General features: G+C 49.7%; 2 protein-coding genes across 6 annotated transcripts; one reads left to right on the forward strand and one right to left on the reverse strand.

The window, feature by feature from the left end:
- Nucleotides 1-1,635: 1,635 nt before the first annotated feature.
- Nucleotides 1,636-11,921, reverse strand: EIF1AD (eukaryotic translation initiation factor 1A domain containing). Of its 4 annotated transcripts, none has more exons than XM_032153493.2 (6): nucleotides 11,777-11,921; nucleotides 10,242-10,420; nucleotides 9,992-10,100; nucleotides 9,506-9,614; nucleotides 9,290-9,340; nucleotides 1,636-8,683 (listed from the first exon to the last, which is right to left on the reverse strand). In XM_032153493.2, the coding sequence occupies exons 2-6, from the start codon at nucleotides 10,326-10,328 to the stop codon at nucleotides 8,539-8,541; spliced, it is 501 nt and encodes a 166-aa protein (XP_032009384.1). In that variant the 5' UTR covers nucleotides 10,329-10,420; nucleotides 11,777-11,921; the 3' UTR covers nucleotides 1,636-8,538. The 4 variants fall into 4 exon arrangements, with proteins under 4 accessions (XP_032009384.1, XP_032009385.1, XP_032009382.1 ...); XM_032153494.2 differs by having other exon boundaries at nucleotides 10,242-10,444; XM_032153491.2 differs by having other exon boundaries at nucleotides 11,647-11,921.
- A 254-nt stretch (nucleotides 11,922-12,175) lies between these two features.
- On the forward strand, nucleotides 12,176-13,889 carry BANF1 (BAF nuclear assembly factor 1). Of its 2 annotated transcripts, none has more exons than XM_032153496.2 (3): nucleotides 12,176-12,260; nucleotides 12,982-13,120; nucleotides 13,371-13,889. In XM_032153496.2, the coding sequence occupies exons 2-3, from the start codon at nucleotides 12,998-13,000 to the stop codon at nucleotides 13,515-13,517; spliced, it is 270 nt and encodes an 89-aa protein (XP_032009387.1). In that variant the 5' UTR covers nucleotides 12,176-12,260; nucleotides 12,982-12,997; the 3' UTR covers nucleotides 13,518-13,889. The 2 variants fall into 2 exon arrangements, with proteins under 2 accessions (XP_032009387.1, XP_032009386.1); XM_032153495.2 differs by having other exon boundaries at nucleotides 12,211-12,317.
- The last annotated feature ends 4,696 nt before the right edge of the window (nucleotides 13,890-18,585 follow it).

The raw sequence follows: 18,585 nt of genomic DNA on the forward strand, positions 1-18,585 counted from the left end.
AGCCAGCAATTCCACTTCTGGATATATACCCACATGAACTGGAGGTCTCAGAGATATCTATACACCCATGTTCACAGCAGCATTATTCCCAACAGCCAAAAGGTGGAGGCCACCCAAACATCTATCAGTGGATAAATGGATAAACAAAATGTGGTCTATATGTGCAATGACTTATTCAGCCTTAAAAAGAAAGGAGGCCGGGCGCGGTGGCTCGCGCCTGTAATCCCAGCACTTTGGGAGGCCAAGGCTGGTGGATCACCTGAATTCAGGAGTTCAAGACCACCAGCCTAGCCAACAGGTGATACCCTGTCTCTACTAAAAATACAAAAATTGGCTGGGCGCAGTGGCTCATGCCTGTAATCCCAGCACTTTGAGAGGCCAAAGCAGGCGGATCATGAGGTCAAGAGTTTGAAACCAGCTTGGCCAACATAGTGAAAGCCTGTCTCTACTAAAAATACAAAAAATTAGCCAGGCATGGTGGCAGGCGCCTGTAATCCCAGCTAAACGGGAGGCTGAGGAAGCAGAATCACTTGAACCCGGGAGGCAGAGTTTGCAGCGAGCTGAGATTGCACCACTGTACTCCAGCCTGGGCAACAAGAGCAAAACTCCATCTCAAAAAAAAAAAGAAAAAAAAAGTAAAAACTGTATGCGTGTGTGCATGTGTAGAGAAATAGAACATGGCAAATGTTAAATTGGCAACGCTGTTGAAAGGCAAACAAGCACTTATTTTACAATTCTTTCACCTTTTCTTTACGTTTGAAAATTCTCTAAATAGTTTGGGGTGAGGGGGAGGTAAAGCTGAAAAGTAACCAAAAGGGTTAGAAAAAGAACTACAGGGGTTAGGCAGAGTGGCTCATGCCTGTAATCCCAGCACTTTGGGAGTCCGAGGTGGGCAGATCACCTGAGGTCGGGAGTTCGAGACCAGCCTGGCCAACATGGTGAAACCCTGTACCTACTAAAAATACAAAAATTAGCTGGTGTGGTGGCAGACACCTGTAATCCCAGCTAGTCCGGAGGCTGAGGCAGGAGAATCCCTTGAACTTGGGAAGCAGGGGTTGCAGTGAGCTGAGATTGCATCACTGCACTCCAGCCTGGGTGACAGAGCAAGATTCCATCTCAGAAACAAAATAAAACAAAACAAAGAAAGGAAAAAGAAAAAGAACCACAGGATAAACCCAGAGGGATTGGTTTGTTTCCCATTGGTTATGAGAAAAAAAACAAAAAACAGAGGGAGTATAAGTGGGAAATACGGTAAGAGCAGCAATTAATGAAATACCAATACAAAGAATGACAACAAAAAGCTGGTGCTTAGAAAAGACTAATAATGACCTTCTGCCAAGATTGACCAGCTATAACAGAAGGCACAAATAAACAGTATTACATATAAAAAGGGGGACATAACTTCGGATAAAGCCAAGATTACAAACATAAGGCAATCATACAAATAACTTTGTGCCAGTAAATTTGAAGCCATAGCAAACATGAGAAAATACGGGGGCTGGGCGCGGTGGCTCACGCCTGTAACCCCAGCAATTTGGGAGGCTGAGGTGGACAGAGCACCTGAGATCGGGAGTTTGAGACCAGCCTGGCCAACATGGTGAAACCCCATCTCTACTAAAAATACAAAAATTAGCATGGCATGGTGGCATATACCTGTAATCCCAGCTATTCGGGAGGCTGAGGCATGAGAATCACTTGAACCTGGGAGGCGGAGGTTGCAGTGAGCCGAGATGGTGCCACTGCCCTCCAGCCCGGGCGACAGAGCAAGATCCTGTCTCAAAAATAAATAAATAAATAATATGAAAATATTTTTCCTTGAAAATATGAAGAACAGAACACCTGAGTAATCTATTACCACTGACAATCTAATTCCAAACCTACCTACCCACCCACCCAAAAAATCACCAGGCATGGTTGGTTTTACAGCAAGCTTTACCAAAAATTTTAGAAATGCAAAATTACAATCTTATACAAACTCTCGTAATGAAAATAAAGGGAAAACACTTTCCAACTTATTTTATGAAGCTGGTATAACCTTGATACAAAACAAAGGGTGGGGGCAGTATGGAAAAGGAAAAGCTTCAACCATTTCACCTATACACCTGGATGCCAAAATACCAGAGAACCAAATCCGGCAGTATAATAACAAATCCATCGTGACTATCTTCTTCCAGGAATGCAAGGATATCTTAACGTGAGAGAATGTTATGATATTCCACCACATTTACAGATTAGAGGAGGAAAACCATGTGGTGAGCTCAGACTGCCATCTGTGCTCCCTGGCACACACAGGGGTGGCTGGGTGGCAAGGGAGGAAAGCGCACTGGGCCACACGGGGAAGCCCTGGTGGGAATGACCTGGCTGTAGAGGTTAGTCCTGAAGTGACAGAGGTGCAGATTCTGAAGGGCCACGAAGTCTCAAGCATAACTGCAAGAGAAGCCAGTAAGTACTATTAGGCAGCCAGTCACAGGGACTGGCCATGACATGGGACAAGGGGCTCTTACATCAGATCTTAGCTCACTCTGGGAGATCTATTCATACATGGTTGGATCCCACCATTCAGTTGGGAGAAAAGAGGTGGAATCCAGCTTCAGAGAATGACATAGGAAAGTAGTGTGCAGAATACAAGGACCCTACCTCCATCGGGACCCTCAGCTACAGCCCACAGAAGCTGAATGGCTGGTAAGAGGTGAAGAAGTGGAAACGAAAAGGTCTTGGGGAAAAAAAGATGTTACTAGGTATATCACAGTATCACTCAGAGAGTGGAGAAGAACTAAGACCAAGCTTACAGATAAAACGCCAAAAAAACACACACAAAGTGGGGAACAGTCAAAGGACTATTTAGAAGAAAATGTATAGCCCTGAATATATTAGAAAACAAATTGAAATTAAATTAGCTAAGCACACATCTCAAGAACCCAGAATGAGCAAATAAACCGAAAGAAATGAAGGAAAAGTCCAGTAAGGAAGACCTCTTGCAAAGCCAAATCAAATACACAGAATAGAAACAGATTTTGTTGATTTCACCTGCCCTCACCCCTTGCCCCACTTTTTCTGGTAATAGAACCTCTCTATTCCATGGGAAATATATAAGAATTACTTGTGACTAATCCTGCCCCACCCCAGTCCTCCACACTCCCCCACCCCCAGCCCTGGCCATAGTGACTGCTCAAGCACAGCAAGTGACCTGAGGAAGACCTATTGCCCTTCATGGAAATACAGGGATCCTCAAGAAGGGGCTCTGTCTACAAGGACTGTGTATAGACTTGAGCTTCCTGGCCGGGCGCGGTGGCTCACGCCTGTAATCCCAGCATTTTGGGAGGCCGAGGCAGGCGGATCACAAGGTCAGGAGATCAAGACCATCCTGGCTAACACGGTGAAACCCTGTCTCTACTAAAAATACAAAAAAATTAGCCGGGCGGGGTGGCGGGCGCCTGTAGTCCCAGCTACTCGGGAGGCTGAGGCAGGAGAATGGTGTGAACCCCGGGGAGCAGAGCCTGCAGTGAGCCGAGATCACGCCACTGCACTCCAGCCTGGGCAACAGCGAGACTCCGTCTCAAAAAAAAAAAAAAAAAAACTTGAGCTTCCTACAGAAAACATTTGTAGGAGGGAAAGAAATTAATCAGCCGGGAGCAGAGATGACAGAGATAAACGAGAGAGCCTGAGGAATTCGTGCTGCTGGCATTGGTTCATCCCTGCTCGATGCGTACCACTCAGAGACCTCAGGTCAATGAGCCTTGTTTACTTCTCCTCATTTGAGTTCAATTTTGTCATTTATAAGAAAGTCCCACATAGGCCAGTCATAGTGGCTCTCACCTGTAATCCCAGCACTTTGAGAGCCCAGGGCAGGAGCATCACTTGAGCCCGGGCGTCTGAGACCAGCCTGGGCAACATAGGGAGAGCCTGTCTCTACTAAAAATAAAAAAAATTAGCCAGGTGTGGTGGCACGCACCTGTGGTTCCAGCTACTCAGGAGGCTGAGGTGGGAGAATCACTTGGGCCTGGGAGGTCAAGGCTGCAGTGGTGCCATGATAGCCTGGGCAACAGAGTGAGAGGCTGTCTCAAAAAAAAAATAAATTACCAGGTGCAGTGGCTCACCCTTGTAATCCCAGCACTTTGTGAGGCCAAGGGAGGCCAATCACCTGAGGTCAGGACTTTGAGACCAGCCTGGTCAACATGGTGAAACCCCATCTCTACTAAAAATACAAAAATTAGCTGGGCGTGGTGGCGAGTGCCTGTAATACCAGCTACTCCGGAAGCTGAGGCAGGAGAATCACTTGAACCCGGGAGGTGGAGGTTGCAGTGAGCCGATACTGCACCACTGCACTCCAGCCTGGGCGACACAGTGAAACTCTGCCTCAAAAACAAACAAAAAAAGAAAGTTCCAAATAATACAAATATTATGCATGAACTTTTGCCCAAAAAGCTTAAATATATATGAAATATGATCCTAGAATGATATGAATTATCAAAATTGACTCAAGGATAGAAAACTGTAGACAGAACACAACTGAATAAACTAAAAGGCAGTCAAAGATCAACCCCTGAAAAGGGTACCCAGCACAGATGTTTTTGTAAACAAGTTCTACAAAACGTTGAAGAAACAAATGCCTGGCCTATGACTATTCAAGCCTGAAGAAAAAGACGTCTCCAAACCCATTTGCAAGGCTAGCATAAAGCTAATCTCGAAATAGAACAGGAAGGTCATTTTTTAAAAAGAGGGAGGGGATTGGCCCAGGGAGAGAGATAAAACTCCTAAGTAAATACATAATATACTCTAAAACTAAGCAAGGTTTATATCAGAATGCAAGGTGTGTCCAACATCAGGAACCCTATTACTGTAACTCAGTACAATCATACAATAAAATCTTTTGATTTTCTCCATAGATGTCAACATTCATCGCTGTTAAACAAAAGGGAAGGAGACAAAAAAAAAACAGTAAGATAGAACAAAGAAAACATCTTCAGTCTAATGAAGATCGTCTACCGGAAGCCCAGAGCAAGCGTCCTACCTCAGGACACAACGTGAGAACCATTCCCACTGAGAAAGTGTCAATCAAGGGTGCCATGCAACCATGCTGGAGGTCCTGGCCTCTGAGATTTACAAGAAATAGACAAGAGTGTAAAGGAGGAGATAAAACTGCCATTAGTGGGATACGATTTGGCTATCTAGAAAGCCACAAGATCAACTGAAGAACTGCACATTCGACAAGGTGGGCAACACAAAGATGGACGCACAGGTGGATGCCAGGGATGGGGAAAGGTGATTTCCACAGATCCTTCGCTACCAGTAAAATTCCTAAGACTAAACCAAATTAGAAGTAAAGGCCCATTTGAAGACCACACCACCTTACCAAAGAACATACCTCGTTTCTGGATAGGAAGATGAAAAACTGTTTTCTACAATATTTATTTTAAAAAAATAAAAAATAAAGAAACTGTTAAGATACCACTTCTTGGGTGGACATAGTGGCTCACGCCTGGAATCCCAGCCCTTTGGGAGGCTGAGGCAGGAGGATGTCTTGCCCAGGAGTTTAAAACCAGCCTGGGCAACATAGTAAGACTGGCTCTACAAAAAAAAAAAAAAAAAAAGAAAGAAAAAGAAAAATTAGCCCGATGTAGTGGTGCACACCTGTGGTCCCAGCTACTCAGTAGGCTGAGGTAGAAGGATCACTTGAGCCCAGGAGGTAGAGGCTGCAATGAGCAGTGATTGCACCACTGTGTTCCAGCCTGGGTGACAGGAGTGAAACCCTGTCTCAAAAAAATAAATGTTGAAACTCCGTCTCTACTAAAAATATAAAAATTAGCTGGGCATAATAGCAAGTGTCTGTAATCCCAGCAATGGGGAGGCTGAGGCAGGAGAATTGCTTGAACCTGGGAGGTGGAGGTTACAGCGAGCTGAGATCATGCCACTGCACTCCAGCCTGGGCGACAAAGCAAGACTGTCTCAAAAAAAAAAATGCAGTATGGGCACACGGATCAATAGGACAGATTAGAAATTCCAAAAAAGATCCATATATATGCAGGAATTTATATTTTAAAAGATATTTCTGGCCGGGCGCGGTGGCTCACGCCTGTAATCCCAGCACTTTGGGAGGCCGAGGTGGGCGGATCACGAGGTCAGGAGATTGAGACCATCCTGGCTAACACGGTGAAACCCCATCTCTACTAAAAATACAAAAAATTAGCCAGGCATGGTGGCGGGTGCCTGTAGTCCCAGCTACTCAGGAGGCTGAGGGAGAATGGCGTGAACCCGGAAGGCAGAGCTTGCAGTGAGCCACGATGGCGCCACTGAACTCCAGCCTGGGCGACAGAGCGAGACTCCGTCCCCCCCGCCCCTCAAAAAACAAAGGTATTTCCAGTGAGCAAAGAATGAACCTTTCAAGAAATAGTACAGGCACAAGTGACTTTCCCTTTAGGAAAAGTTTGCTACCTCTCAGAAAGAACAAACTTCAGATGAATTAGATAGATACACACACATACATATCTTTAACCCATCTCGTTTATTTTTTGTATATACAGCTACATACATTTTATACATGTATAGTCATACATACATATAGACAGATGTATGTATGTTTAAAGCCACACTATAAGAGGAAGTAAATGAGAAACAGATAAATGAAGTGGTAGCTGGAGGATGTAGGAATCAGTACAGGTTTTCACACCTGTTTCAGAAATGGGAGATTCTACAGCACGCTCGACACTAACACATCACATCCATAACATATCACATCCAATAGACAGGACAGCCAAAAACACAAAACAAAAAAACAAAAGAATCAAATACCCAAACCCAAACATAACAATACCCAACAACACAAATACCCGACCATAGTCTTTAAGAAAGCAAGAGGCCGGGCACAGTGGCTCACACCTGTAATCCCAGCACTCTAGGAGGCTGAGGTGGATGGACCACTTGAGGTCAGGAGTTCGAGACCAGCCTGGCCAACATGGCGAAACCTCGTCTCTACTGAAAATACAAAAATTAGCCAGGCATGGTGGCGTGCGCCTGTAATCCCAGCAGTTTGGGAGGCTGAGGCAGGAGGCTGATTTAAGGTCAGGAGTTTGAGACCAGCCTGGGCAACATGGCAAAACCCCATCTCTATTAAAAATACAAAAAGTTAGCCAGGTGTGGTGCTGCACGCCTGTAGTCCAAGCTAGCCGGGAGGCTGAGGCAAGAGAATTACTTGAACCCAGTAGGTGAAGGTTACAGTGAGCCAAGATCGCACCACTGCACTCCAGCCTGAGCAACACAGGGAGACTCCCTCTCAAAACAAACAAACAAAAAGAGATAGGCTCCAAAGCACAAGAGGTAAGGTTTAAGTCCCACTGGCTTACGACAGGAAGATATGTGAGCACATCTGCAAAGCTGGTAACGGGGAGGCAGGCGTTCCCTCTGATGGCTGCTGTTTCTTAATGAGGCATGTGTTGTGGTAACTACCACAAGAAGGGGGAATTGATAGATAAGACAGAAGCTTTGAAATAGATGTCCCAGAGTAGATCTGCTGGGCAGTGCTTAGTGTCCATCTGAGGTTTGTAACGATAAACTTAAGGTACAACTGGTGGCCAGGCTGGCTGTTTTCTCACCTAATGATGGTGACTTTGGGCACGGCGGTGAATGATTGGGTTTATCCAGGGTTAGGGTTTTACTAGCTGAACAGAATGGAGGGAGACAGGGGGGTGTAGGGTGGACCATGGAATTGATGCTACACAAGAGGGAAGTGAAGGCAGAAGGTTAATCATGAGAATGTCAGGGCTGGTTAGAATGAAGGTTGAAGGTGGAAAAGCAGCCTCTATTTAAAAGGTTATAAGACAATCAATGTCCTCAGGGAATAATCAGGTTTCAAATAAAGTCAGGAGATGGACGGACCATTCAAAACAAAGTTAAGGATAGAGAGATTTGCCAGCCACCTTCTGGAAGTGATAGATGATGAAGTGAGAGAGATGCAGTCACATGTGGGGATGAACACAGTAGCTGGAGGTGAGCACTCCCGTACATAGGGTGACTAGAAGGGCAGGGAGAACAGCACGAGGCACCATGGGCTCCTGAGCGTCTCTTAGAGGCAGGTGGGTATTAGGTCCTAGGGCTGTCATCCTGAACGCTTGAATCGGTATGAACTGCAAGCAGGCAAGGAAGCAGGAGTGCTCCCAGCTGTTAAACAGATGCAAGGAGGCCCAGAGCAGGGCCTGGCACTTTCTAAGTGCCCAGTAAGAAAGAACAAACCACCTGGGAAAGACTCCAGCCATTTCCCATTTCCTTCCCATTCAGCCCACCCACCCATAAGGTCTCTAATTAAATAGGGAGCAGTTTTTCACTTCATCACAAGTCTCCCTCCCCCGAGAGAGCCACTTAGACACCAGAACAAGTCGCCAACCCACCAGGGGTTTAATTCTCCTAATCAAAAGATCAGTTCAGAGAGGAGCCCTGCTTTGTCCTCATCCAGGGGTGAAGATCTGCAGAGCACCCTGGGAATGTCCAATCCCAGAAGAGCCAGGGGCCAGTCCCTGAGCAAGTGGAGAAGTGGGTGCTGGGGTCTCAGGCTGCCTCTTCCTCTTCGCTCTCCTCCTCACTCTCATGATACTGTCTGCGGTTTGTGTTAACAAACAAGTCAGAATCATCTTCTGAGCTGGACTCCTCTCCTGATAACTGTGGCTCAGCTGGGAGTTCTGGTTGAGTTTGTCTGCACGAAGGGAAGAAAGCAGAGTTAGCCCAGCACCTTCTGGGACAATCAGATCTACAATCAAGGAGTTCCAAAAAAAGGAGGACCATCCAGCCCAGCAGGCAGGGCCCTATAGCACCCTTTAAAGACTAAAACAAGGGACAGAGGCAAACAGTGGGGAAACGTGGCCAAAGAAACAGGCTAAAGACTGACCCCACTCCCCAAATGTGTGCCACAGCCATTTGTTTTAGTTAGAAATAATGATTCTACGACCACCAACTAACACTTAATGGACCCATATCACATACCAGATACTGCACTAAGCAATTTTACAAGCCATCCACTTCTTTAATCCTCACAAAGCTCCCATTTTATATATAAGGAAAATAGAGTTTGAAGGAATTAAATAATGTGCTTAAAGTCATTCAGCTTTAAGTGGCAAAGCCAGGATTTTAACCCAGAGCATCTGACCTTCAAGCCACATTCATAACTATGTTATACCACATGCTTAGGAGCTCTCAACAGATATCCTATGTAAGGAGCAAAGAAGGCTCTATTTTTCCCTCAAGGCACCAAAGCATGAACCCCTTATTTTCCATGTACCCCACCCCAAGGCTTGTTCCTCACCTGTTCCTGTTGTTGTTGTGTTTCTCAGCCACTTCAGAGAAGCCTTCAGGCCTATGCCAAGAGATGAGCCAAAGTCAGGACAAATAAATTTCTCATGAAAGAGCTGCTTCCAGCTGTCTCTGCCTGGGATGCCATGACCTTCCCTCCCCTAATTCCCAAGCTAGGAAGGCAATGCCTCCAGAAGCCAGAGGGCCAATGATCAAGGGGACCACCTACCAAAACCCCTCCTTCTGCAGAGAGCGCACGTGGTCCTTGCAGAGCACAAACGAGATTTCAGCCTTCACCTTTTCTCCCTCTTCAATAGGGTCAACAATGAGAAAGTCCCCTGTAGGTAAGAAGAGAAAAGGCAGGCAGGCCTGCTTGCAATAAGGAAAGCCAAAGCCATAGGAAGTGGTTCTATCTCCTAGAGAGGGCTGCCTCTCTCACCTCTCTCTTTTTTTTTTTCTTTTTTTTGAGACAGGGTCTTGCTCTGTTGCCCAGGCTGGAATGCAATAGCATGATCATAGCTGACTGCAGCCTCCACCTCCCAGGCTCAAGTGATTCTCAGGCCTCAGCCTCCTGAGTAGCTAGGATCACAAGCACGTGCCCAACTTTTTTTCTTTTTGTAGAGACAAGGCCTCATTATGCTGCCCAGGCTGGTCTCAAGCGATCCTCCCACCTCAGCCTCTCAAAGTGCTGGGATTACAGGAGTAATCCTCTCACCTCTCTTGATCCAGATGTTCTTGCGGTATTTGGAGGGCATGCTCACCAGGAAGCGCTGCCCTTGGGCTGTCTCCACCTCATGCAGATTGTTCCCTGGGGTCCTGAGTACCTGGTTCAGGAGAGACCAAGAATCAGTCTCATCAGTCAGATCAAACACCCTCTCAGACACGCTGCACCCTACCCCCATCCCAGGGGCCCTCCAAGGGTGCGGGGGTGGGGAGCAGAACAGCTTGTGCCCACAGCCACTCACCCTGACAATCTGCTGCTGGTCGGAGGGCACTATGTGCTCCCCTAGCACCTCCTTCACCACATGCTTCCTCTTGGTGGCCTGAGACATGCTGAAGTTGTCCCAGGGTGGTTAGGAACGAAGAGACTGTCAACTCCTCCTCCCGAGTTCCTTGGATGGCAGGCTCAGAACCCAGGACTGTTCTGAAGATGGGGAGGGGCCTTTTACTGAGGGGTGACACGGTGTCTTGGTTAAGAACATGGGCTCTGAAGTCTAACTGCCTGGATTCAAATCCTACCTTGGTTTATTTCCTAACTATTCAACTTCTCTAGGTCCCAGAAAAATAACAACTAACTCAGCACTGTTACAGAATGGGACAATACGGTGCATGTCATGTAAAAGCAACTCCAGCCGGGCGCGGTGGATCACGCCTGTAATCCCAGCACTTTGGGAAGTCGAGGTGGGCGGATCACGATGTCAGGAGATCGAGACCATCCTGGCTAATACGGTGAAACCCCGTCTGTACAAAAATACAAAAAATTAACCGGGTGTGATGGCGGGCGCCTGTAGTCCCAGCTACTCGAGAGGCTGAGGCAGGAGAATGGCGTGAACCCGGGAGGCGGAGCTTGCAGTGAGCCGAGATCGCGCCACTGCACTCCAGCCTGGGCGACAGAGCAAGACTCCGTCTCAAAAAAAAAAAAAAAAAAAAAAAAGTAACTCCTACAATCTTAAGTACTGGTGTAATATAAAACTATACGCATGCTCCAGAGAAGTCATCCTGGCAACCTCTCCGGAAGAAGTCTGAAATAAACCGTATCTTTCTCAACACGCTTGTACACCCCAAGTCTAGCATAGTCACACAACAGAGAAGTTCAGTCTGGCAACACACTACAGCCGGATACAAATTAGGTGGCCACCGTGATGGTCCAAGCCAGGAACTAGTTAATTAAAGGTTGAGGTGAGCAGGCTTGTCTGGGATATTTGCATATTTCTGACTTGCGTACTTAAGAAGACGAAGGCCAGTACCCTTAAGACTGATGGTTTCCGAAGGAAACACTGTCATCTCTAGTTGCTGCCCTCCTTCCTCCTCCCTGTCTATCCCGGAGAAAAGACCCTCAGAGAGGCCGGGCGCGGTGGCTCACGCTTGTAATCCCAGCACTTTGGGAGGCGGAGGCGGGCGGATCGCGAGGTCAGGAGATCGAGACCCCGTCTCTACTAAAAATACAAAAAAAAATTAGCCGGGCGTGGTGGCGGGCGCCTGTAGTCCCAGCTACTCGGAGAGGCTGAGGCAGGAGAATGACGTGAACCCGGGAGGCGGAGCTTGCAGTGAGCCGAGATCGCGCCACTGCACTCCAGCCCGGGCGACAGAGCCAGACTCCGTCTCAAAAAAAAAAAAAAGAAAAGAAAAGACCCTCAGAAAAACACCCACACTTAGTCTCTGGCCCTCGGCTCCCAGGAACGCTGCCGGAGCAACCCCGCCGTCTAGGCTGGACGCTGAGAGAGGATCGTCCACGACTCACTTCAAGGCTGAACCAAGAAAACACAGTAAAGGAACTTGCCGGCGGCCGCGACGGTAGCGTCAGCTCGAAATCAGGTCTCCAGTGTTCCCAGTTCCCACCAGTCCAACTGCGAGGAGTGCGACATGAGTCTGAGTCCGATCCCTCCGAAAACCGTACTTCCGGCGCTGTCTCGGAGGCCTCCCGTCCCCTCCCTTGTCCGTCTTCTAACTCTTCCCCACGCCAGGTCGGTCAAGCTAAGTCCTTGAGTTCCGGGTCTGGGCAGCAGAGAAAGGAAGTCCTCTCCCTGGAGGCCTCTCTCCCGCAGAACTGCGCGAGAAGCGAGACCTTAGAAGGCAGGGCTTCCCGCGAAGGACCGGAAAGGAGCGCCTCCTAAGGACGCCGTCGAGGTCCGGGGCGCCTCAACTCTATAGCTCTTAACTGGCTAGAAGTGCCCAACGTGGAAGGTTTCCTTTTTTTTTTTTTTTAAAGGCGGCTCTTGAAGCGACCCGGAAGCGGAAGTGGAAGAAAGTTCTAGTGGCTTGAGGTATCCGCAGGAGCGGCGGGGTGGCGGGAGGAACCGTTACGGGAACTGAAGTTGGCGGTGAGCGCGAGCCGCGGAGCAGGGCCCTGGCTGGAGGCCAGAGGGGGTGCGGGGAGAAGGGGAGGAGAGGGGTCGCAGGCGCTGTGGCGAGCCCTGGGGGAGAGCTTGTCCGCGCTGCGGGGAGGGGGCGGGGTGCCGCGCGTGGAGCCGGGCCGCGGGAAGGGGCGGGCCGCAGTGGCGCGCGGTGGGGGCGGAGCTGGGGCGCGGCGTGAACCCCGCGGGCGGGGAGCGGGTGTGCGCAGCGCTGGGTGTGCGCTTCGCCTTGTAGGTAGAGAGACCCTTTGGTTAGCTTTCCACGCCAAGTGGCCCTTCCAGGCAGAGTCAGTGTCTTCTTGGTTCAGCCAAGGTCACAGAGGGAGTGACAGCTTCCGCGCAGCCCTGGCTACTGACTCTGGGAATCTTCCCACTGCCCCGCTTGCGCCACCTGTTAGGCAGGATCGTGTTTCCTCTGGGGCAATATCAAAATCCAGGTCCTGCAGGAAGAAACTCCTCTTAGAATAGTGGGGAAGAGTCTCCCTGGACCTGTTTTTTCCTTTCAGGATGAGGGGGATCGAGCAAGCCACCGTAACCTCTGGCTTGGCTTCCTCTTACTACGAGATTGCTAGTGGGCCCTTAGGAGTTCCAGGTCTTCAGCCCTAATCTACCTTTTTTTTGGGATTCCTAGATTAAGCCTGATCAAGATGACAACCTCCCAAAAGCACCGAGACTTCGTGGCAGAGCCCATGGGGGAGAAGCCAGTGGGGAGCCTGGCTGGGATTGGTGAAGTCCTGGGCAAAAAGTTGGAGGAAAGGGGCTTTGACAAGGTGTGGGGTGGCTGCGTGTTCCTGGTGCAGGTGGGGGTGGGAGGAAAGTGAGTCCATCTGCTGGGGGATGGACAGTGGGGTATAATCTGAAGAGGCTGCCAGAGCTTGGGCACCTGGTGGAGAGGAGAGGGGGCAAAACCCGCGCTGCTTCCTGGGCTTGTGTGCCCTGAATGGCACAGGAATGGCTGTCTTGCTCTTATCCCTCACTGAGCACTGAGCAGCACACCCTTTCCTTTTCCCTGTTTTGCAGGCCTATGTTGTCCTTGGCCAGTTTCTGGTGCTAAAGAAAGATGAAGACCTCTTCCGGGAATGGCTGAAGGACACTTGTGGTGCCAACGCCAAGCAGTCCCGGGACTGCTTCGGATGTCTTCGAGAGTGGTGCGACGCCTTCTTGTGATGCTCTCTGGGAAGCTCTCAATCCCCAGCCCTCATCCAGAGTTTGCAGCTGAGTAGGGACTCCTCCCCTGTCCTCTACGAAGGAAAAGATTGCTATTGTCGTACTCACCTCCGACGTACTCCGGGGTCTTTTGGGAGTTTTCTCCCCTAACCATTTCAACTTTTTTGGATTCTCGCTCTTGCATGCCTCCCCCGTCCTTTTTCCCTTGCCAGTTCCCTGGTGACAGTTACCAGCTTTCCTGAATGGATTCCTGGCCCCGTCCCTCACCCCCACCCTCACTTTCAGTCCGTTTGATACCATTTGGCTCCTTTTTTGGCAGAACAGTCACTGTTCTTGTAAAGTTTTTTAGATCAATAAAGTCAGTGGCTTTCATGACTGGGCTTTGTGCACTGAAAAGCAAGTGGACTGGGAGTTGCCTCTCCTCCAGGGACTGACCATGTTTGCCTCACTCCTTATCAGTAGAGACCGAAACTGGCAGCTTCCCTTCCACTCCCAGAGGGCAGCCACCCTAGCCATGTAGGCCTCAGGCAGGTGACTTGTGTCTCAATCCCCAAGTGATGTGGGAGAGGGTGTGGGTGGATCTTTTCCTGGGAGCCAGATGGACTGTGCTCCAGATGTCAGTTAAGTCAACAGCTGGGCTAGGCAGCACCTGGTGGAAAAGTCAGTGGGAGTCAGAGGTACCAGACAGGGTGGGCCGGATGTGGGTGAGAGTTCACCTGCCAGTTATCGTATCATCTGCTCTCCCAGCCTCTGCAAGGGTAGGGTGCTTGCCATCTTCCGTGATCTCTTAGGGAGGAGAAGGAGCACAGGCATCACAGCTGGAAGGATATGAGGGGAGTACACCTCATTACATTTTAGTCCTGTTCTTTTTGTTTACTGTTTAACTTAATAGAGACAGGGCCCTGCTGTGTTGCCCAGGCTGGCCTTAAGCGATCCTTAAGCCTCCCAAAGCGCTATGACTATAGGTGTGAGCCACCATACCCGGCCAGCCCTATTATTTCTTGCACACTTAGTATGAACCAGGCCTAAAGCTAAGATCTTTGCAAACATTTTTTTCTTTCATAATAATAAATAATAATTCTCTCTTTTACAGGTGAGGAAACTTGAGGCTCAGAGAGGCTAATTTGCCCATGGACTTGCTCCTGGGAAGTAGTCAGACTGGAACTCAAACTAGCTTGGAAACCCATGGACCCGGCCATGTGTTCCTTGGTCATGTGGCTTAGCCTCTCTGAACCTCAGTTTCCCCACTTGGAAAATGAGGTGGTTGTAGGGAAAGGATATTTGCAGCAGTATAAACAACAAAGGACTATTTCCATAGCACATACAGAATTGCAATCAAGAAAAAGGCGGACTGGTTGGGCGCGATGGCTCACGTCTGTAATCCCAGCACTTTCAGAGGCTGAGGTGGGTGGATCACCTGAGGTCAGGAGTTCAAGACCAGCCTGGCCAACATGGTGAAACCCCATCTCTACTAAAAATACAAAAATTAGCTGGGTGTGGTGGTGCACGCCTGTAATCCAGCTACTCAGGAGGCTAAGGCAAGAGAATTGAACTTGGGAGGCAGAGGTTGCAGTGAGCCGAGATCATGCCATTGCACTCCAGCCAGGGTGACAAAGAAACGCTGTCTCAAAAAAAAAAAGCACAACAGAAAAATGGGTAAAAGACCTAAGACAGCCACAGAAGAAGGTTCCCTCCCAGTAAATAAACACAGGAAAGGTGCTGCATATTGCTAGTAATAAGACATCACATGCCATTAACACCCACCTGACTGGCAAACACTTTCAAGTTGGACAATACCAAGTATTGATGAGATAATGAAGCAACAGGAACTGATACCCAGCTGGTGGGAGTATAAATTGGTCTAAACAATTTGGGAAGACAGTTGGGTGTTATTTAGTAAAACTGACACGCCCTGTGACCAAGCAGTTCCACTCTCAGGACTGTGCCTTGAAGAAAGTCCCGAACACCTGCAGCAGGACCTAGATGAGTTTGAAGCTGCATTGTTGGGAGCAACACTAGCGGCTGTCAATACTAGAGTAGATAAATAGGCATTCGTGCCACCGGACACTGGACGGAGGTGAAAATGAACAAATGATAGTTGTGTACAACACGAATCTCAATAGCAAATGAAGCCAAACAAATTCTTAGGAATTCCTACATAGATGGTAAAACTAGAAGGAAAACAAGGGAAATGATTATGGTAAATAGTAAAGGAAAAAAGTCTACAGGGATTATCTTTGGGGTAGGGTGTGGAAGGGCTTAAGGGTAGGCTTTGCCTACCCTGACCTGTGTTTCTGACCTATGGGGTGGTGATTCAGGCATTGACCAAAAGTGTATGTTATGTGCCCTTTTCTATGTATTAGCTACATCTCAGAACAAAAGAAAGATAAAAGGAAAACCAAAAATAAAGACATGAGGCTGGAACGATTGTGTGAAAGGTCAGAAACTAAATTGTTATTTGTAGGGATGAGAGTTCTGGGCAAGGCTGGGACCGGGAAGTGCACAGCCTGAAAGGGACACCGGCTGGCTGCAGCAGGGCCCAGCTTGTGCTTCAAGCCGCTTCCTGGGAGGCTGCTGGTCTGAGGCCCGGCTGAGGTGGTCACAAGGGCTCTCTCTTGAGTTTCAGACTGTTTCTGATGTCTTCCTGGATAAGTCCCCTCACCCTTGACCCTCATGCTGTGATGCTGTCGCAGGCCTGGTGTGCTTAGGTGGGGGCTTTGCAGGGCTCCAGCCTCACCACACCTCAGCCCTGATGCTGCCAGATTGTTGCTGGTGCTCTGTGAAGTCATGGAGACTCCCTCCTCCTTCACGAAGCCCTTCCCTGGGCTCCTGCCCATGCTGGCCTCCTGGTTTGGCCTCGCCTGGCTCTGGCACTGGGACCCTGCTGGAAGCCTGTGGCTCATGCTCTCTGCTTTATTTCCTTGTCATCTGCCTTTCCCGGCTCGCCCACAGGCTTTGCCATAGAAGGGGCTGGAACCTGCCTTCTCACCTCTCCCTTGGGGCGCAGGCAGTGCATATACCAGGTGGCAGGCCACAAACCCTTTATCAGGACTCCATATTGCATCCCACACAAGTTCTTGGCTCTGTCCTGGGACAGCAGTAGACAAAGGGCATCTAGAATGTACCTTGTGACAATGTGGCCTCTCGGATCCAGCCCGACTCAGCCAGCAGGACAAAGGGACCACGGCTTGGAATGCTGGCGCAGAAAGCAGACCTGGCTGGTGAGGGGTAGGAGTCAGGTTGTCTAAGTGTCAGCCTGTGGTGTCCAACAGGACATGCCTGGCCACCCACTAGCCTGGGACATGGGTGGGCCCGGAAATCAGCAAATACTGACCCCATCCCCCCATCACACCCAGCCAGAGCTTGACCCTCTCAGCCGGTCTAGTTATGAGTGCTCAGAGCCAACCTAGAACTTGGTGTGAACCCAGCCCATGCATTCCGGGGCCCCGAAGGGCTCCTGCTGCCCCCAGAAAGGAAGAGGGGGAGGCTACCTGGACCACCACAAGCCCTGCCCCGCGGCAGCCTGCTGAGCATGGAAGGCTCCCAGCAGGTGCTTGTGACTGTTGATCCCTTTCCAGGTTGGCCCCTCCCTGTGGGGACCAGGGCTGTTTCCTGTCACTCCCAACCTTGACTGGTGGCAGCCTTGAAGAGCCAGCCAGGCCCAATTCTGGGCCTTTGCTCCCCATGCGATCTGGAGCAAGTTGCTTCACTCCTCTGAGCTACAGCCTCGTCTGCCAGCTGGTGCAGGGTTGTGAAGATTCAACCAGTGAATCAGCAGCACTTAGGAGCGCTCCTCCCCAGAGGGGAGCTTTAATCCCTGTAGGATTACAGGTTTCCTTGCCAAAAGATCTCCTTTCCAGGATATGGGGCTACAGAGCCCTGGGCGGAGGGCAATATCCTCTGCCCAACTGAAGGTTCAAGGAAGAGGGTTCTGGGGGAAGCATCAATGCCTTGGAGAGCCTGATCCCAGAGGAAAGGAGATGTCAAGAACCTGCCCTGGTCATCTCCACCCATCGGGCCAGGGGCAAGAGAGGGGTGCTGTGGACAACCTGGGGTGGGATGTCTGGGCCACTGCAAAACTGGAGGCTCTGCCCTGTGGCCAGTACATTTGACTGACCTCAAGCTCATGCTTGGCCCGAACCTCCTGGAAGCCAGAGTGGTCCAGACGGGATGGAGTCAGGCGCTGGGAAAGTCTGCTCAGGGACACCCCACCTGCAAGGAACAACCCCACCATGAACAGCAGACCTCATACCCCTGTGGGGCAGCCCAAGACTCATGCACTGGGACCCACAACTAACCCTTCCCCTTTGACCTCCCATTTCCTCCTTGTAGGAAGAGGTAATAATCATTGTGCAGAGCTGCTATGGGAATGAAAGAACATATATTGAATCCCTGGCACAAGGCCTGGCACACAGCAAGAGCTCTTACCATTGTTATTCCCCCCCACCTTTTCTCACCAAGATACCACTTCTAGCTATGTGACCTTAGACAAGTGTCCTGACCTCTCTGATTAACTTTTTCATCTGCCAAGTGAGGATAATGTGTACTCCCTTAGGGTGCTTGTGAGAATCAGTGGGTGAAAAGTGCTCAGAAATTGCTAGGTTGTACTGCAAAAGAGTCCTTGGCATCAGCACGAAGCAGTGGCAGGTGGAGTGAGCGCCCTTGGTGAGTTGCAGACAGGCCTTGGCTAGTTTTTGAGAGAGCTGTTGGAGGTACCTGTGGCCATGGCTAAGCTCCAAGTGATGAGACAGCAGGCCCAGGGGAGCTGCCTCTCCCACCTCGCCCTTGTGGCACAATCCTGGGCCTCTTCCTCTACCCCTCCCAGGCTTTCAGCTCAGAGTCCTGGCCAGGCGTCACCCTCCTGATCAACTCAAGCTCGGCCAGCACTTCCACAAACTGGAGTCTGTCCCTTTAAGCCAGACCCCTGAGGCCTCCAGGAACTTGTGACGGTTCCTTGGAATCCCAGGAAGATGGCAGAGTTGGTTTTCCACAGCTGGGCTGAGGAAGTGATGTGGGTAGCAGGCTGCCAGCTGCCCTGGGCAGTGAGTGACTGCTCTGGTCTAGGTCC

This window comes from Hylobates moloch, unplaced genomic scaffold, assembly GCF_009828535.3.
Source record: "Hylobates moloch isolate HMO894 unplaced genomic scaffold, HMol_V3 SCAFFOLD_5, whole genome shotgun sequence".
Classification (NCBI taxonomy): domain Eukaryota; kingdom Metazoa; phylum Chordata; class Mammalia; order Primates; family Hylobatidae; genus Hylobates; species Hylobates moloch.